The 20695-nt window shown below is 46.6% G+C and overlaps 1 protein-coding gene across 1 annotated transcript in view; it reads left to right on the top strand.

Moving 5' to 3' along the window:
* Positions 1-20695, top strand: part of flvcr2a (FLVCR choline and putative heme transporter 2a) — a 390222-nt gene that overhangs the window by 109971 nt on the left and 259556 nt on the right. Inside the window, exon 4 of the mRNA XM_072494542.1 lies at positions 7646-7713. Within this exon, the coding sequence (XP_072350643.1) occupies positions 7646-7713 (68 nt within the window). The remainder of the gene's footprint in view (positions 1-7645; positions 7714-20695) is intronic.

Raw genomic sequence — 20695 nt, 5'->3', positions numbered from 1 at the left:
AACAACATTGGCTATTCTCCAGTACTCTTCGACCTCCCTCATAGTCAATGAGAATACAAAGATTTCTCTTAAAGCCCCAGCAATTTCCTCCCTTGCCTCTTTCCGTATTCTGGGATATATCCCATCAGGCCTTTGGGACTTGTCTACCTTAATGTTTTTCAAGTCGCCCAATCCCTCCTCCTTTTTGACCTCAACATGACCCAAACTATCTGCACTCCCTTCCCCAGACTCATCATCCACCAAGTCCTTCTCTTTGGTGAATAGTGATGCAAAGTATTCATTTAATACCTCGTCCATTTCCTCTGGCTCCACACATAGATTCCCTCCCCTGTCCTTGAGTGGGTCAACCCTTTCCCTGACTACCCTCTTGCTTTTTATATATGCATAAAAAGCCTTGGGATTTTCCTTAATCCTGCTGGCCAATGACTATTCATGACCCCTTTTAGCCCTCCTGACTCCTTGCTTAAGTTCCTTCCTACTTTCCTTATATTCCACACAGGCTTTGTCTGTTCCCAGCCTTCTAGCCCTGACAAATGCCTCCTTTTTCTTTTTGACTCGGCTCACAATATCCCTCGTTATCCAAGGTTCCCGAAACTTGCCGTATTTATCCTTCTTCCTCACAGGAATATGCCGGTCCTGAATTCCTTTCAACTGACATTTGAAAACCCCCTACATGCCAGATGTTGATTTGCCCTCAAACATCCGCCCCCAATCTACATTCTTCAGTTCCTGTCTAATATTGGTGTAATTAGCCTTCCTCCAATTTAGCACCTTCACCTGAGGACTACTCTTATCTTTATCCATCAGTATCTTAAAACTTACTGAATTGTGGTCACTGTTCCCAAACTGCTCCCCTACTGAAACTTCTAGCACCTGGCCGGGCTCATTCCCCAATACCAGGTCCAGTACCGCCCCTTCCCTTGTTGGACTATCTACATATTGTTTCAAGAAGCTCTCCTGGATGCTCCTAACAAACTCTACCCCATCCAAGCCTCCAGCACTAAGTGAGCCCCAGCCAATATAGGGGAAGATAAAATCACCCACCACAACAACCCTGTTACTTTTACACCTTGCCTAAATCTGCCTACGTATCTGCTCCTCTATCTCCCGCTGGCTGTTGGGAGGCCTGTAGTAAACTCCCAACATTGTGACTGCGCCCTTCCTATTCCTGAGCTCTACCCATATTGCCTAGCTATATGAGCCCTCCCAAGTGTCCTCCCACAGTACAGCTGTGATATTCTCCTTAACCAGTAGTGCAAGTCCCTTTTACATCCCCTCTAGCCCACCTGAAACATCTATATCCTAGAATGTTAAGTTGCCAATCCTGTCCTTCCCTTAACCAAGTCATTGTAATGGCAACAACATCATAGTTCCAAGTACTAATCCAAGCTCTAAGTTCCTCTGCCTTACCTGTTACACTTCCCGCATTGAAACAAATGCCCTTCAGTCCACCAGACCCTCTTTGATCAGAAACCACACCCTGCCTGCGCTTCCTCTGATTCTCACTGGCCTTACTCTCTCGTTTCCCCTCAGTTAATTCACCTTTGCCTTGGTTCTCATCCCCCTGCCAAACTAGTCTAAATCCTCCCGAGTGACACAAGCAAACCTCCCAGCCAGGATATTTATGCCCCTCCAGTTTGTACAGGTCAGACCTGCCCCGGAAGAGATCCCAATGGTCCAGAAATCTGAAACCCTCCCTCCTCCATCAGCTGTTTGTCCACGTGTTTAGCTGCACTATCCTCCTATTTCTAGCCTCACTGGTACATGGCACAGGGAGTAATCCTGAGATTACAACCCTAGAGATCCTGCTTTTTAACTTTCTGCCTAGCTCCCTAAACTGCTGCTGCAGGACCTCATCACTCTTCCTGCCTATGTCGTTAGTACCAATATGTTCCACGCCCTCTGGCTGTTCACTCTCTCCCATCAGAATGATTTCTGCCCATTCAGAGACATCCCTGACCCTGGCACCAGGGAGGCAACATACCATCCAGGGGTCTCTTTCACATCCAGCGAAGGGCCTATCTGTGCCCCTAACTATAGAATCCCCTATAGCTATTGCTCGAGTATCCTTTGTCCAGAACCAGTTGTTAAGCTTCAAACAAAGGGCAGGCTGTCAGTGCAGGAATGCCCTGTGGTTGTCCCTTTCTCGAACAGGTATACCCCTTTGGATACTGTCGGGGGGGATAGCCTATCAGGGGAAAACAGCAGCAGCCAGAGCAGTGGCACCACGGCTGGCTCTGATGTTCCAAAGGGAGGGTCAAAGCGGAGAAGAGTAATAGTAATAGGGGACTCTATAGTCAGGGGCACAGATAGGTGCTTCTGTGGACCTGAAAGTGACTCCAGGGTGGTATGTTGCCTCCCTGGTGCCAGGGTCCAGGATGTCTCCGAACGGGTAGCGGGCATCCTGAAGGGGGAGGGCAAACAGACAGAGGTCGTTGTACATATTGGTACTAACGACATAGGCAGGAAGGGGCATGAGGTCCTGCAGCAGGAGTTCAGGGAGCTAGGCAGAAAGTTAAAAGACAGGACCGCTAGGGTTGTAATCTCGGGATTACTCCCTGTGCCACGTGCCAGTGAGGCTAGAAGTAGGAAGATAGAGCAGCTAAACACGTGGCTAAACAGCTGGTGTAGGAGGGAGGGTTTCTATTATCTGGTCCACCGGGAGCTCTTCCGGGGCAGGTGTGACCTGTATAAGAGGGACGGGTTGCACCTAAACTGGGAGGCATAAATATCCTGGCCGCGAGGTTTGCTAGTGTCACACTGGAGGGTTTAAACTAGTATGGCAGGGGGGTGGGCACGGGAGCAATAGGTCAGAAGGTGAAAGCATTGAGGGAGAACTAAGGAATAGGGCCAGTGTGGCTCTGAGGCAGAGCAGACAGGGAGATGTTGCTGAACACAGCGGGTCTTGTGGCCTGAAGTGCGTATGTTTTAATGCAAGAAGTATTACTTATTAAGATGAACTTAGAGCTTGGATTGGTACTTGGAATTATGATGTTATTGCCATTACAGAGACCTGGGTTGAGGGAAGGACAGGTTTGGCAGCTAAACGTTCCAGGATTTAGATGTTTCAGGCGGGATAGAGGGGGATGTAAAAGGGGTGGAGGAGTTGCGCTACTGGTTAGGGAGGATATCACAGCTGTACTGCGGGAGTACACCTCAGAGAGCAGCGAGGCTACATGGATAGAGATCAGGAATAAGAAGGGTGCAGTCACAATGTTGGGGCTTTACTACAGGCCTCCCAACAGCCAGCGGTAGATAGAGGAGCAGATAGGTAGACAGATTTTGGAAAAGAGTAAAAACAACAGGGTTGTTGTGAGGGGAGACTTCAACTTCCCCAATATTGACTGGGACTCATTTAGTGCTAGGGGCTTAGACGGGGCAGAGTTTGTAAGGAGCATCCAGGAGGGCTTCTTAAAACAATTTGTAGACAGTCCAACTAGAGAAGGGGCTGTACTGGACCTGGTATTGGGGAATGAGCCTGGCCAGATGGTAGAAGTTTCAGTAGGGGAGCATTCCGGGAACAGTGACCACAATTCAGTAAGTTTTAAAGTGCTGGGGGACAAGATAAGAGTGGTCCTAGGGTGAATGTGCTAAATTGGGGGAAGGCTAATTATAACAATATTAGGCAGGAACTGAAGAATCTAGATTGGGGGTGGATGTTTGAGGGTAAATCAACATCTGACATGTGGGAGGCTTTCAAGTGTGAGATGAAAGGAATTCAGGACCGACATGTTCCTGTGAGGAAGAAGGATAAATACGGCAAAATTCAGGAACCATGGGCGTCATTCTCCGACCCCCCGCCGGGTCGGAGAATGGCCGTTGGCTGCCGTGAATCCCGCCCCCGCCGAAGTCTCCGCTCCCGGAGATTGGGCGGGGGCGGGAATCCGGCCGCGCCGGTTGGCGGGACCCCCCGCTGGATTCTCCGGCCCGGATGGGCCGAAGTCCCGCCCAGAAATTGCCTGTCCCGCCGACGTAAATCAAACCTGGTATTTACCGGCGGGACCAGGCGGCGTGGGCGGGCTCCGGAGTCCTGGGGGGGGGGGGGGGGGCACGGGGCGATCTGACCCCGGGGGGTGCCCCCACGGTGGCCTGGCCCGCGATCGGGGCCCACCGATCCGCAGGCGGGCCTGTGCCGTGGGGGCACTCTTTCCCTTCCGCCTCCGCCACGGCCTCCATCATGGCGGAGGCGGAAGAGACTCTCCCCACTGCGCATGCGCGGGAAACTGACAGCGGCTGCTGACGCTCCCGTGCATGCGCTAGGAAACTGACAGCGGCCGCTGATGCTCCCGCGCATGCGCCGCATTTCCGCGCCAGCTGGCGGGGCAACAAACGCCATTTCCGCCAGCTGGCGGGGCGGAAATCCCTCCGGCGTCGGCCTAGCCCCTCAATGTTGGGGCTCGGCCCCCAAAGATGCGGAGCATTCCGAACCTTTTTGCCGGCGCGATGCCCGTCTGATTGGCGCCGGCTTTGGCGCCAGTCGGCGGGCATCCCGCCGTTGGGGGAGAATTTCGCCCCTTGGATAACGAGAGATATTGGAGGCTTCGTCAAAAAGAAAAAGGAGGCATTTGTCAGGGCTAAAAGGCTGGGAACAGACGAAGCCTGTGTGGAATATAAGGAAAGTAGGAAGGAACTTAAGCAAGGAGTCAGGAGGGCTAGAAGGGGTCACAAAAAGTCATTGGCAAGTAGGGTTAAGGAAAATCCCAAGGCTTTTTACACTTACATAAAAAGCAAGAGGGTAGCCAGGGAAAGGGTTGGCCCACTGAAGGATAGGCAAGGGAATCTATGTGTGGAGCCAGAGGAAATGGGCGAGGTACTAAATGAATACTTTGCATCAGTATTCACCAAAGAGAAGGAATTGGTGGATGTTGAGTCTGGAGAAGGGTGTGTAGATAGCCTGGGTCACATTGAGATCCAAAAAGACGAGGTGTTGGGTGTCTTAAAAAATATTAAGGTAGATAAGTCCCCAGGGCCTGATGGGATCTACCCCAGAATACTGAAGGAGGCTGGAGAGGAAATTGCTGAGGCCTTGACAAAAATCTTTGGATCCTCACTGTCTTCAGGTGATGTCCCGGAGGACTGGAGAATAACCAATGTTGTTCCTTTGTTTAAGAAGGGTAGCAAGGATAATCCAGGGAACTACAGGCTGGTTAGCCTTACGTCAGTGATAGGGAAATTACTGGAGAGAATTCTTCGAGACAGGATCTACTCCCATTTGGAAGCAAATGGACGTATTAGTGAGAGGCAGCATGGTTTTGTGAAGGGGAGGTTGTGTCTCACTAACTTGATAGAGTTTTTCAAAGAGGTCACTAAGATGATTGATGCAGGTAGGGCAGTAGATGTTGTCTATATGGACTTCAGTAAGGCCTTTGACATGGTCCCTCATGGTAGACTGGTACAAAAGGTGAAGTCACACTGGATCAGGGGTGAGCTGGCAAGGTGGATACAGAACTGGCTAGGTCATAGAAGGCAGAGAGTAGCAATGGAAGGGTGCTTTTCTAATTTGAGGGCTGTGACTAGTGGTGTTCCGCAGGGATCAGTGCTGGAACCTTTGCTGTTCGTAGTATATATAAATGATTTGGAGGAAAATGTAACTGGTCTGATTAGTAAGTTTGCAGACGACACAAAGGTTGGTGGAATTGCGGATAGCGATGAGGACTGTCAGAGGATACAGCAGGATTTAGATTGTTTGGAGACTTGGGCGGAGAGATGGCAGATGCAGTTTAATCCGGACAAATGTGAGGTAATGCATTTTGGAAGGTCTAATGCAGGTAGGGGATATACAGTGAATGGTAGAACCCTCAAGAGTATTGAAAGTCAGAGAGACCTAGGTGTACAGGTCCACAGGTCACAGAAAGGGGCAACACAGGTGGAGAAGGTAGTCAAGAAGGCATACGGCATGCTTGCCTTCATTGGCTGGGGCATTGAGTATAAGAATTGGCAAGTCATGTTGCAGCTGTATAGAACCTTAGTTAGGCCACACTTGGAGTATAGTGTTCAATTCTGGTCGCCACACTACCAGAAGGATGTGGAGGCTTTAGAGAGGGTGCAGAAGAGATTTACCAGGACGTTACCTGGTATGGAGGGCATTAGCTATGAGGAGCGGTTGAATAAACTCGGTTTGTTTTCACTGGAACGATGGAGTTTGAGGGGCGACCTGATAGAGGTCTACAAAATTATGAGGGGCATAGACAGAGTGGATAGTCAGAGGCTTTTCCCCGTGGTAGAGGGGTCAATTACTAGGGGGCATAGGTTTAAGGTGAGGGGGCAAGGTTTAGAGTAGATGTACGAGGCAAGTTTTTTACGCAGAGAGTAGTGGGTGCCTGGAACTCGCTACCGGAGGAGGTGGTGGAAGCAGGGACGATAGTGACATTTAAGGGGCATCTTGACAAATACATGAATAGGATGGGAATAGAGGGATACGGACCCAGGAAGTGTAGAAGATTGTAGTTTAGTCGGGCAGCATGGTCGGCACGGGCTTGGAGGGCCGAAGGGCCTGTTCCTGTGCTGTACATTTCTTTGTTCTTCGTTCAGTTGTGGTGCCACTGTTCTGGCTGCTGTTTTCTCTGATAGGCTATCCCCCCCAACAGTATCCAAAACGGAATACATGTTAGAGAGGGGGACGACCACAAGTGCAGTACTTAATCCCACTGACCGACATTTCTAGCACCAATTAAATTATTTAAGGAAATGTATTAAACTCTTCCCTTCACTTATTGCTGCAGATACCTGAGGTAGGTCTTTATATCACTTACCTTCCCAGGATGCTCTCTGGATCTCTCCCTGCAGATTAACAGTTACAAAGCAAGAAGAAAAATAACAAAACAAAAAGGGAAAAAGGCTCCTCCTCCCATTCTGCGCTGAATTACCACGCTGTTCCAAATTACCACGTTTCAATCCTCACTCTGGCTGCCTCAACTTCACGTGTGCAAAACTAACAGAGTGCGCTTATGCCTCCCTCTTATATGGAGCTCAGCTGGGCTGGGATGATTCACACACTAGTTAAGCTTCAAACGGAAGAATGCAATTTGCACCTTTTGCCTCTAATCAGGTTTGAGGTGATTGACATATAACTGCCAGCCAGTTATTTGCGGCAGCTTCTGTTTACCAATGTAATCCTTTTTTTTTTGTGTGGACCAGCATTTATTGCCCATCCCTGAGGGCGTTTCAGGATCAACCACATTGCTGTGGGTCTGGAGTCACGTGTAAGCCAGACCATGTCAGGGCGGCAGATTTCCATCCCAGATGGGTTTTTACGATAATTGACAATGGTTTCATGGTCATCATTAGACTTTTCATTCACGATTTTTATTGAATTCACATTTCACCATCTGCAGTGGTGGGATTGGAACCTGGATCCCAGAGCGTTACTCTGGCTCTCTGCTTTACTAGTCCAGTGACAATACCACTACACCTGCTCTGTAAATCAATTTAGCTTGGTAAGATAAGAAATGATGTTGTAGAACTCTAGTTTGTATTTCTAATCCCTCTTTGGTGGTCATCTTGATATGCCAAGAACAGAAGATATCAGAATCTAGACATTAAAATCATACTTGTGTTTGAGCTGCTCCAGTTAATACCAGCCAAACAAAAGTTGAGTTCATGTTCACAATCGATGAAGAAAATTCTTTTATCTTTTATTCCACAGGAATTAACACAGGTTCCTATTATGCAGTCTCAACGCTTCTGAACAAGATGGTGCTGGCACATTACCCAGTATGTACCCTGTCCTCTCATGGGCTTTTTATTACTCCGAGATAATGCTTCAATGCCAGGAGAAATTGTGACTGTATAGGAAGGGTATTTGTTAATCTCACTATATTGTACACCAGACCTCCACTACAATCCGTCAGGGTGGACAAAGATCCGTGTCCCCAGATTCTCAGCCCCACAGTTAACTCTGTCGTGCCCCACAAGACCTCAGGTTCTGACTTGGATCAGGAAAATGGAAAGGGAAATGAATGTGTTTAAACACAAAATGTGAACTCCCCAGTACTGAGCATAGGGAAAGCATGGCAGAGATCATTGGCTTAAATTGCTTATAGTTCTGTTGCAAAGGATACCACACCTAACATAAACCAACGTCCTTTGTTTAGAGGCAGCGGGGAGGGAGAAAAGCACAAACTGAGTGTAAATCCGTGTGCTGACTTGGTCCTGATGTATAATGTCCTGGTCCACTCAGGGTCATACCAGTTTAACACTTTCTTTCTGTTATGTTAACCTGGAGATTCTATAATTCTACAAATATCACCTGTTTCTACAAAACACATGTTAATTTTTGAAGATTTTACATTGCTGTTTAATAGTCTCTCTACAATTTTATTCATTTACAAAAAATATGTTCCTGAACATGGAAAAGCAACTTTGAATAGGATGAGTTCAGTGGTTGCGTCAATCTGACACTTGAAGCTATGGTTATGGCGATCAAAATGGGAAAACTGCAGCGCTTTACTGAATGTCCATCTCACTGGCCTTCCTCACCAGTTGGGAGTGAAACACTGGAAATATACCCAGGTCTTTGTCACCATCAGTTCCAATGTTAGTGCCCCAAGAAGCACACTTAAATTGTCCCTCTGTAACTTCATGTTTTGCAGTCATTTTGCAAACTTTTGGTAGAGGTTTAAACTCACAGCCCACTGTCTTTGGACACAGATGTTTGAGGATTTATGTTTGAAGTTGGTTAGTTGAGGTTTATATTGCTTCTGTGTTGTATGTTGACTAGTTTCAAGAAATTCAATTGGTCACCAATCATTTAGATAACCTGATACCTGTGGATAATCATAGAATTCCTACAGTGCAGAAAGTGGCCATTTGGCCCATTGACTCTGCACCAACCTTCTGAAAGAACACCCAATGTAGAACAAAGAAAATTACAGCACAGGAACAGGCCCTTCGGCCCTCCCAGCCTGCGCCGATCCAGATCCTTTATCTAAACCTGCCTTCTATTTTCCAAGGATCTACTTCCCTCTGTTCCCGCCCGTTCATATATCTGTCTCGATGCATCTTAAATGATGCTATCGTGCCCGCCTCTACCACCTCCGCTGGCAAAGCGTTCCAGGCACCCACCACCCTCTGCGTAAAAAACTTTCCACGCACATCTCCCTTAAACTTTCCCCATCTCACCTTGAAATCGTGATCCCTTGTAATTGACGCCCCCACTCTTGGAAAAAGCTTGTTGCTATCCACCCTGTCCATACCTCTCATAATTTTGTAGACCTCATTCAGGTCCCCCCTCAACCTCCGTCTTTCCAACGAAAACAATCCTAATCTACTCAACCTTTCTTCATAGCGAGCACCCTCCATACCAGGCAACATCCTGGTGAACCTCCTCTGCACCCTCTCTAAAGCATCCACATCCTTCTGGTAATGTGGCGACCAGAACTGCACGCAGTATTCCAAATGTGGCCTAACAAGTCCTATACAACTGTAACATGACCTGCCGACTCTTGTACTCAATACCCCGTCCGATGAAGGCAAGCATGCTGTATGCCTTCTTGACCACTCTATCGACCTGCGTTGCCACCTTCAGGGTACAATGGACCTGAACTCTCTGTACATCAATTTTCCCCAGGACTCTTCCATTGACCGTATAGTCCGCTCTTGAATTAGATCTTCCAAAATGCATCACCTCACATTTGCCTGGATTGAACTCCATCTGCCATTTCTCTGCCCAACTCTCCAATCTATCTATATTTTGCTGTATTCTCTGACAGTCCTCCTCGCTATCTGCAACTCCACCAATCTTAGTATCATCTGCAAACTTGCTAATCAGACCACCTATACCTTCCTCCAGATCATTTATGTATATCACAAACAACAGTGGTCCGAGCACGGATCCCTGTGGAACACCACTAGTCACCTTTCTCCATTTTGAGACACTCCCTTCCACCACTACTCTCTGTCTCCTGTTGCCCAGCCAGTTCTTTATCCATCTAGCTAGTACACCCTGAACCGCATACGACTTCACCTTTTCCATCAACCTGCCATGGGAAACTTTATCAAACGCCTTACTGAAGTCCATGTATATGACATCTACAGCCCTATCCTCATCAATTAACTTTGTCACTTCCTCAAAGAATTCTATTAGGTTTGTAAGACATGACCTTCCCTGCACAAAACCATGCTGCCTATCACTGATAAGTCTATTTTCTTCTAAATATGAATAGATCCTATCCCTCAGCATCTTCTCCAACAGTTTGCCTACCACTGACGTCAAGCTCACAGGTCTATAATTCCCTGCATTATCCCTTCTACCTTTCTGTAATGACCTCCAATTGGCATTATTGGTTGGCCAATTGGAGTATGAGCTCCCTCAATGATAGCTCATTGAGGGGGCCCATATAAGCACCTGTGTAGGCTTTGTGAGGCAGTCTTAAGTTGACTGGAATGCTAGCAGCACTGTTTGGAGCTGCTCTTGTATGCAAGTTATTGCAAATAAATACTGGTGTAGTGACGGAACCCCTGCCTCCTGTGGATTATTACACCTTCTTAAACAAAGGGACAACATTAGCAATTCTCCAGTCCTCCGGGACCTCACCCGTGCTCAAGGATGCTGCAAAGATATCTGTTAAGGCCCCAGCTATTTCGTCCCTCGCTTCCCTCAGTAACCTGGGATAGATTCCATCCGGACCTGGGGACTTGTCCACCTTAATGCCTTTCAGCATACCCAAAACTTCCCCCTTCCTTCTGCCGACTTGACCTAGAGTATTTAAACATCCATCCCTAGCCTCAACATCCGTCATGTCCCTCGCCTTGGTGAATACCGGTGCAAGGTGCTGATTAAGAATCTCACCCATTTCCTCTGACTCCATGCATAAATTCTCTCTTTTGTCTTTGAGTGGGCCAGTCCTTTCTCTAGTTACCCTCTTGCTCCTTACATACGAATAAAAGGCTTTGGGTTTTTTCTTAACCCTGTCAGCCAAAGATATTTCATGACCCCTTTTAGCCCTCTTTATTGCGCGTTTGAGATTTGTCCTACTTTCCCGATATTCCTCCAAAGCTTCATCAGTTTTAAGTCGCTTAGATCTTATATATGCTTCCTTTTTCATCTTAGCTAGTCTCACAATTCCACCCGTCATCCATGGTTCCCGAATCTTGCCATTTCTATCCCTCATTTTCACAGGGACATGTCTGTCCTGCACTCTAATCAACATTTCCTTAAAAGACTCCCACATTTCAAATGTGGATTTACCCTTAAAGAGCTGCTCCCAATCCACATTCCCTAGCTCCTGCCAAATGTTGTTATACTTGGCCTTTCCCAATTTAGCACTCTTCCTTTAGGCCCACTCTCGTCTTTGTCCATGAGTATTCTAAAACTTACGGAATTGTGATCGCTATTCCCAAAGTAATCACCGACTGAAACTTCAACCACCTAGCCGGGATCATTCCCCAATACCAGGTCCAGTATGGCCCCTTCCCGAGTTGGACTATTTACATACTGCTCTAAAAAACTCTCCTTGGTGCTCCTTACAAATTCTGCTCCATCTACGCCTCCAACACTACAGGAGTCCCATTCAATGTTGGGGAAGTTAAAATCTCCCATCACGACCACCCTATTGCTCCTACATTTTTCTATAATCTGTCTACATATTTGTACCTCTACTTCACGCTCGCTTTTGGGAGGCCTGTAGTAAAGTCCCAACAATGTTACTGCACCCTTCCTATTTCTTAGCTCTACCCATATTGCCTCAGTGCTCGAATCCTCCATCGTGCCCTCCTTAATCACAGCTGTGATATCATCTCTGACCAGTAATGCAACTCCTCCACCCCTTTTACCTCCTTCTCTATCCCTCCTGAAGCATCTATACCCTGGGATATTTAGTTGCCAGTCTTGCCCTTCCCTCAACCAAGTCTCCGTAGTACCAATAACATCATATTCCCAGGTACTAATCCAAGCCCTAAATTCATCTGCCTTACCTGCTCCACTTCTCGCATTAAAACAAATGCACCTCAGACCACCTGTCCCTTTGCGTTCATCATCTCTTCCCCTTAGTCACAATGAGTTTATTATCTAGTACCTTATTGGCTTTAGTTGCTGCCTCTTTACTGACCTCTAACTTCCTAATCTGGTTCCCATCCCCCTGCCACATTAGTTTAAACCCCCCCCAACAGTGTTAGCAAAAGCCCCCCCTCGGACATTGGTTCCAGTCCTGCCCAGGTGTAGACCATCCGATTTGTAATGGTCCCACCGCCCCCAGAACCGGTTCCAATGTCCCCAAAATCGGAACCCCTCCCTCCTGCACCATCTCTCAAGCCACGTATTCATTCTGACTATTCTTGAATTTCTACTCTGACTGTCTCGTGGCACTGGTAGCAATCCTGAGATTACTACCTTTGAGGTCCTACTTTATAACTTATCTCCTAACTCCCTAAATTCTGATTGTAGGACCGCATCCCGTTTTTTACCTATATGCACCACGACAACTGGCTGTTCACCCATTCCCTGTCTCCCTTACCAATCCTAATCTACAGTGTGACCAACTCACTGAACGTGTTATTCACGACCTCCTCAGCATCGCAGATGCTCCAAAGTGAGTCCATCCACAGCTCCAGAGCCGTCATGCGGTCTAACAGGAGCTGCAGCTGGACACACTTCCCGCACATGAAGGAGTCAGGGGCATCGGCCGCGTCCCTGAACTGCCACATTCAGCACGAGGAGCATAACACGGGTCTGGGATCTCCTGCCATTTTTACACTCCCAACAGCAAGCACTCACTCAGCAACCACTGCGACCCGCACAATAACACCTCAGGGAAAAGAAAAACTACTTACCAATCACAGCCAATCACTTACCTGCAGGCTGTGACGTCACGGTTCAACTTCTTTCTACTTCTACCTGCCCTCGAGTCTCCCTCTTGATCTTTACTCGGCTGGGATCCTTACAGTGATTGTCTTTTTTTTTGGTTGGAGGAGGAGGTAGGGAGGGAAACACTGAAGAAGCGTTTTGGGTTTAACTGTCACTTGACAACAGCTCCTCCACAAACCACCTTTTGGATGCAGTGATCGCAATGCACGGATGCAAATTTTCCCGCAACAGCCAATCAGCAGCTCCGTTATACTGCCCTCTGCTGGATGCTTGCCTTGACTTGAACACCTAGGGTGTCTTGCTCAGGTACACTTTCTGGATGCAGTGACCGCAATGCACGGATGCAAATTTTCCCCACAATAGCCAATCAGCCGCTCTACTGCCCTCTGCTGTAGGCCCACTCCCTCACCCTATCCCATAACCCCTTGCATTGGTCATGGCCAATCTGCCTAACCTGCACATCTTTGGACTGTGGGAGGAAACTGGAGCATCCAGAGGAAACCCACGCAGACAATTACAAGGGGGCACAAGTTCAAGATGAGGGGGAAAGGTTCAGTGGAGATGTGCGGGGTAAGTTTTTTTCCACAGAGGGTGGCGGTGGCCTGGAATGCATGGCCAAGTGAGGTAATTGAGGCAGATACGTTAGCGACCTTTAAGACCTATCTTGGACAGGCACATGAACAGACGGGATAAAGAAGGATGCAGGCGGTTGATCTAGATAGGGCATGTAATTGGCGCAGGCTTGGAGGGCCAAAGGGCCTGTTCCTGTGCTGTATTCTTTGTTCTTTGTAATGGGGAGGAAGTGCAAACAGTCAGTCACCCAAGGCCAGAATTGAACACGGGTCCCTGGCGCTGTGAGGCGGCAGTGCTAACCACTGTGCTGTCCTGAAGTCATCAGTCTTCCAGGGCTGTAAGAATCCTGGTATCTATGAAGCATAAGTCACCAAAGTGACTGATGAATTTTCAGAAGATCTGCCAAAAAACACTTGAGCCTTGAATTGGTTAAGTGTCAGTAATGGTTACAGTTGATGTGAACGCAATATTCCAGGAAAGACCCGTGTGTCAAAACAGGCAAGCTGTTCCAGTACTGCTATAACACTGGCAACCAGTTAACCACCCAATAAAAAATGTTCAGACATGTCCACACAACACAGTACAAATCCAATCTGGCCAATTACTGCCCTTCAGCCCCCTTCAAAGGAACCGTTCATTGGTTCTGTGGCCATGGGGCCTCCATCATCTTCACACTGGTCAATTTCAGTTTTTGCCAACAGGAATATTCACATCTTTCTATTTCAATGTCATTGAAGATGCTGACCCAGCTCCCCCCACCACGCCATCCCAGAATGTCACTGCTTTGATCTGTTTCATCAACTCAACCCATCAATTCCGTTATGTTTTTTCATCCTTTGTGCTCACTGGCTTTATCCTGATAGCTCCTCCTGTACTGGTTTGTGTTTATTTAGTTCGGCCACCATCACAATGTTAACCTCCACCTTCCGTACAGCTTCCATACAAAATGAAATTGTGGACTGGAAAGTGAATGTTTTCTCTCCCTGTGCAAAGAACGGCTTCCAACTCCGAATCAGGGTTTGCTTCTGCAGCCGACATCAAGCTTGATTTTTTTTGCAATCGAAAACATACAAGTGGAATTGTCAAAACAATCCAGCCATTCCCAGTCGGTCCACTGCCAGCTGGCTGGTACCATGTGCCAGTCACACCATCACCTCACCAAATGCTGAAAACAGGTATTTTAAATGGCAGCAAAGCAACATTAAGGGAATCATTGGGAAAAGAGCCTTGGATGTACTCAAAGTGTTTGAGAACGCAAGGTGCCACTGGGTCCTCTGCCTGCATCAACCTCTCCAAACAGTGGTGGAAGATTATAAATGAAGCCATCTCCCTTTACCTCTCCCATATCCATTGACAGATTGATGTGTCATATAGAATGTCAAATGTAACGTTATTATCAGTAAACAGGTAGGATAGCCTAGTTATCAGAAGTACTAAGAAAATGTATTTTTCATCTTCAAAAACCTACAATGTATTTGGGATTTTATCTGTAACATAAAGCAAATCTTTCTAAGCGATGTGCATTGTTTAAGGTGTGCAAGTGGAAATGTGTAGCCATCACATTAATCTTTATGTCACCATTTTTATTACAGTTTCTGTTCTTGCTATGTAAGCCGCAATTTGTTGTAAAATAGAATAACTGTTCAAGTAGATCTTGATTTCTTTTATTTATTTTTTTCAAACGGATCTGGAGGACAAATCTCTTCTGTCTTGATTCTAGTTGTCAATCTTTTCTCTTTGCCAGCGTACAATCCGATTTAGGAAATGATGATTGTGCAGCATTCTGAGACACGTTGGTGTAGCTGAGTGCAGTACCGTGAATTAAAAAAGGGTTATAATCTGCACCTATATTTTCCCACTAATTTCGCCACCGTGACTGTTTGATCCAGAGGAGATACACAGTGGATTCAAGGTGCTTCCCTATACAGACAGAAGGCAAGGCAGTGTCCTGTCCTTTAGTGCTCCTCCTGCCTCTGCTTTACAGAGCAGTATGGTAGGTGGCACAGCCGATTTTTACAAACTCTCCTGGCAGAGATTTGGCACTGGTAGAAATCAATAAAAGAAATGTAACTTTTTAATTATTTTCATTTAATTGGTGTAACTGCAATTTGTACTGCAACTCCTGAGTGTCTATTTGGGACATCGATATATTGTACAAAATGATAGTGTCATCTTACCCAGTAAACAGATTGATACAGCGGATGCCGGGTAGCTGGAGTACAGTACTGCTCTGTTGGTTTCTACAGACGTACAACGCAGCTGGAAGAGTGCTGGTAGGAAGTGATGAAATGGTTCATTAAATTCACATTCATTTTAAGTGGTAAAACTTGTAAGGGCTATTAACCAATCCACAGTGCATCACCAACTCAAATTGTCCAAATGGAGCAGAATTTGTTGAAATGTTCTGCCAGTGACAGTTTAGGGTTCAGTTTGAGTGTTTTTTTACTGCATTTTAAAGGAACTTTTATGTTTTTTAATGGCAAATTTTCTGATGGTGAATAAATGAGTCTTCTTCATCTTAGTAGACGGGGCACACCACAGCAGGAAGTCCATGTCACAGAAGGGAAAATCTGAGGAGAACAGCTCTTTTTATTGTGTGGAATCTCAGTTATCGTCACAATCTTCCCTTTCCACACAACAGTATTTTATCCAGGCTGACACTCTTCTCAATGTCAAAAGGATGATTGCAGAATCACAGAATAATACAGCACAGAAGAGTCCCTTCAGCCTATCGAGTCTGCACCGACGCTTGAAAAACACTGACCTGCCCACCGAATCCTACTTTCCAGCACTGGGCCCATAGCCTTGAATGTTCTGACGGCCAAGTGCTCATCCAGGCTCTTTTTAAAGGTTGTGAGGTGACCCGCCTCGACCCCCCTCCCAGGCAGAGCGTTCCAGACCGTCTGGGGAAAAACATTTTTCCTCAAATCGCCCCGAAACATCCCTCCCCTCACCTTGAACTGGTGTCCCCCTCGTAACAGACCCTTCAACTAAGGGGAACAGCTGTTCCCTATCCACCCTGCCCATGCCCCTCATAATCTTGTCCACCTCGATCAGGTCGCCCCTCAGTCTTCTCTGCTCCAGAGAAAACAACCCAAGCCCATCCAATCTCTCTTCATAACTTAAATGTTCCGTCCCATACTTACTCTTTAGTGATTTTTACTTAAAAACAAGAATTATTTAAAGCCAATGTCAAGGTCCTAATCTGTAAAACCTGTTCTAGGTCTGTAGGACTGCCACCATTGCCAAACAATATTCTGTAAAATGTGGTGCATCAGCAGTCCTGTATGAATATAGGCTTACACTCGGCAAAGGGAGGCAGTGATATTAGGAATGAGATTGCGGAGGTCAAAGCTTTCTCTCCCTTATCACAACCCTGCAGTCAGTGATTGGCACCCTGCACCGACCATCGCTTTTCACAAGAGAAAATTTATCAGCAGAATAGGGAAGATGGAAAGAAGCAGGAAACATTGGAAATGGAAACAGTGAGATGCTGTACACTGAGCAACAATACAGCAAGGCCAGACTTTCAGTTAGTGCTGTACACTGAGCAACAATACAGCAAGGTCGGACTTTCAGTTAGTGCTGTACACTGAGCAACAATACAGCAAGGTCGGACTTTCAGTTAGTGCTGTACACTGAGCAACAATACAGCAAGGTCAGACTTTCAGTTAGTGCTGTACACTGAGCAACAATACAGCAAGGCCAGACTTTCAGTTAGTGCTGTACACTGAGCAACAATACAGCAAGGCCAGACTTTCAGTTAGTGCTGTACACTGAGCAACAATACAGCAAGGCCAGACTTTCAGTTAGTGCTGTACACTGAGCAACAATACAGCAAGGCCAGACTTTCAGTTAGTGCTGTACACTGAGCAACAATACAGCAAGGCCAGACTTTCAGTTAGTGCTGTACACTGAGCAACAATACAGCAAGGTCGGACTTTCAGTTAGTGCTGTACACTGAGCAACAATACAGCAAGGCCAGACTTTCAGTTAGTGCTGTACACTGAGCAACAATACAGCAAGGCCAGACTTTCAGTTAGTGCTGTACACTGAGCAACAATACAGCAAGGCCAGACTTTCAGTTAGTGCTGTACACTGAGCAACAATACAGCAAGGCCAGACTTTCAGTTAGTGCTGTACACTGAGCAACAATACAGCAAGGTCAGACTTTCAGTTAGTGCTGTACACTGAGCAACAATACAGCAAGGTCGGACTTTCAGTTAGTGCTGTACACTGAGCAACAATACAGCAAGGTCAGACTTTCAGTTAGTGCTGTACACTGAGCAACAATACAGCAAGGCCAGACTTTCAGTTAGTGCTGTACACTGAGCAACAATACAGCAAGACAGACTTTCAGTTAGTGCTGTACACTGAGCAACAATACAGCAAGGCCAGACTTTCAGTTAGTGCTGTACACTGAGCAACAATACAGCAAGGTCAGACTTTCAGTTAGTGCTGTACACTGAGCAACAATACAGCAAGGTCGGACTTTCAGTTAGTGCTGTACACTGAGCAACAATACAGCAAGGCCAGACTTTCAGTTAGTGCTGTACACTGAGCAACAATACAGCAAGACAGACTTTCAGTTAGTGCTGTACACTGAGCAACAATACAGCAAGGTCGGACTTTCAGTTAGTGCTGTACACTGAGCAACAATACAGCAAGGTCAGACTTTCAGTTAGTGCTGTACACTGAGCAACAATACAGCAAGGCCAGACTTTCAGTTAGTGCTGTACACTGAGCAACAATACAGCAAGGTCGGACTTTCAGTTAGTGCTGTACACTGAGCAACAATACAGCAAGGTCAGACTTTCAGTTAGTGCTGTACACTGAGCAACAATACAGCAAGGCCAGACTTTCAGTTAGTGCTGTACACTGAGCAACAATACAGCAAGGCCAGACTTTCAGTTAGTGCTGTACACTGAGCAACAATACAGCAAGGCCAGACTTTCAGTTAGTGCTGTACACTGAGCAACAATACAGCAAGGTCAGACTTTCAGTTAGTGCTGTACACTGAGCAACAATACAGCAAGGTCGGACTTTCAGTTAGTGCTGTACACTGAGCAACAATACAGCAAGGCCAGACTTTCAGTTAGTGCTGTACACTGAACAACAATACAGCAAGGTCGGACTTTCAGTTAGTGCTGTACACTGAGCAACAATACAGCAAGGCCAGACTTTCAGTTAGTGCTGTACACTGAGCAACAATACAGCAAGGCCAGACTTTCAGTTAGTGCTGTACACTGAGTAACAATACAGCAAGGCCAGACTTTCAGTTAGTGCTGTACACTGAGAAACAATACAGCAAGGCCAGACTTTCAGTTAGTGCTGTACACTGAGCAACAATACAGCAAGGCCAGACTTTCAGTTAGTGCTGTTCACTGAGCAACAATACAGCAAGGTCGGACTTTCAGTTAGTGCTGTACACTGAGTAACAATACAGCAAGGCCAGACTTTCAGTTAGTGCTGTACACTGAGTAACAATACAGCAAGGTCAGACTTTCAGTTAGTGCTGTACACTGAGCAACAATACAGCAAGGTTAGACTTTCAGTTAGTGCTGTACACTGAGCAACAATACAGCAAGGTCAGACTTTCAGTTAGTGCTGTACACTGAGCAACAATACAGCAAGGCCAGACTTTCAGTTAGTGCTGTACACTGAGCAACAATACAGCAAGGCCAGACTTTCAGTTAGTGCTGTACACTGAGCAACAATACAGCAAGGCCAGACTTTCAGTTAGTGCTGTACACTGAGCAACAATACAGCAAGGCCAGACTTTCAGTTAGTGCTGTACACTGAGCAACAATACAGCAAGGCCAGACTTTCAGTTAGTGCTGTACACTGAGCAACAATACAGCAAGACAGACCTTCAGTTAGTGCTGGACACTGAGCAACAATACAGCAAGACAGACTTTCAGTTAGTGCTGTACACTGAGCAACAATACAGCAAGGTCGGACTTTCAGTTAGTGCTGTACACTGAGTGACAATACAGCAAGGCCAGACTTTCAGTTAGTGCTGTACACTGAGCAACAATACAGCAAGGTCGGACTTTCAGTTAGTGCTGTACACTGAGCAACAATACAGCAAGGCCAGACTTTCAGTTAGTGCTGTACACTGAGCAACAATACAGCAAGGCCAGACTTTCAGTTAGTGCTGTACACTGAGCAACAATACAGCAAGGCCAGACTTTCAGTTAGTGCTGTACACTGAGTAACAATACAACAAGGCCAGACTTTCAGTTAGTGCTGTACACTGAGCAACAATACAGCAAGGCCAGGATTTCAGTTAGTGCTGTACACTGAGCAACAATACAGCAAGGCCAGGATTTCAGTTAGTGCTGTACACTGAGCAACAATACAGCAAGGCCAGACTTTCAGTTAGTGCTGTACACTGAGCAACAATACAGCAAGGCCAGACTTTCAGTTAGTGCTGTACACTGAGCAACAATACAGCAAGGCCAGACTTTCAGTTAGTGCTGTACACTGAGCAACAATACAGCAAGGTCGGACTTTCAGTTAGTGCTGTTCACTGAGCAACAATACAGCAAGGTCGGACTTTCAGTTAGTGCTGTACACTGAGCAACAATACAGCAAGGCCAGACTTTCAGTTAGTGCTGTACACTGAGCAACAATACAGCAAGGCCAGACTTTCAGTTAGTGCTGTACACTGAGCAACAATACAGCAAGGTCGGACTTTCAGTTAGTGCTGTACACTGAGCAGCCTCGGTGCCAGTTCCTTCTCGTGTTTATGCTCCACGGGTCCGGGGCTGATGTGCACGTTGAGCAACTGTTGTCCATTTGAGTAATTCGCCTTCAATAGACAGGTTAGAATGAAAAACAGCTACAAAGTCAAAGCATCTTAATGTAACGGAGTAGTTAGTCACTGCGATCACTAAGTAATATGAAACTTGGGAAAATATCCGCTTACAGCAAGATCCACACAAGTGGTGGTCCTGCAGTTTCAGCATAAACTGATTTGGACGTCAGGATTGTGGGGAGGCAGTAAGGATGCAAATCCCCTGTAAATAGGCAGAGTCAGTGCCAGAGGAGCCCCTGTAAATAGGCAGAGTCAGTGCCAGAGGAGCCCCTGTAAATAGGCAGAGTCAGTGCCAGAGGAGCCCCTGTAAATAGGCAGGGGTCCGTGTCAGCGGGGTCCGTATCATTTTCAGGGTTAGTGTTATTTCTCATACAATGACCAAGATACCCGTGCTGAACATGGACATGATCCCAGAAGATTACCAGCAGCCAGTGCTGAACATTCTCCCAGTAGATCGGTAAGAGCTGAATGTATCCCAGTACACCAGTGTCCCCTAAGTA

The sequence above is a fragment of the Scyliorhinus torazame genome, chromosome 2 (assembly GCF_047496885.1).
Source record: "Scyliorhinus torazame isolate Kashiwa2021f chromosome 2, sScyTor2.1, whole genome shotgun sequence".
NCBI lineage: Eukaryota > Metazoa > Chordata > Chondrichthyes > Carcharhiniformes > Scyliorhinidae > Scyliorhinus > Scyliorhinus torazame.
The sequence above is the reverse complement of the archived record's forward strand: the minus strand, read 5'-3'. Positions and strand labels throughout refer to the sequence as shown.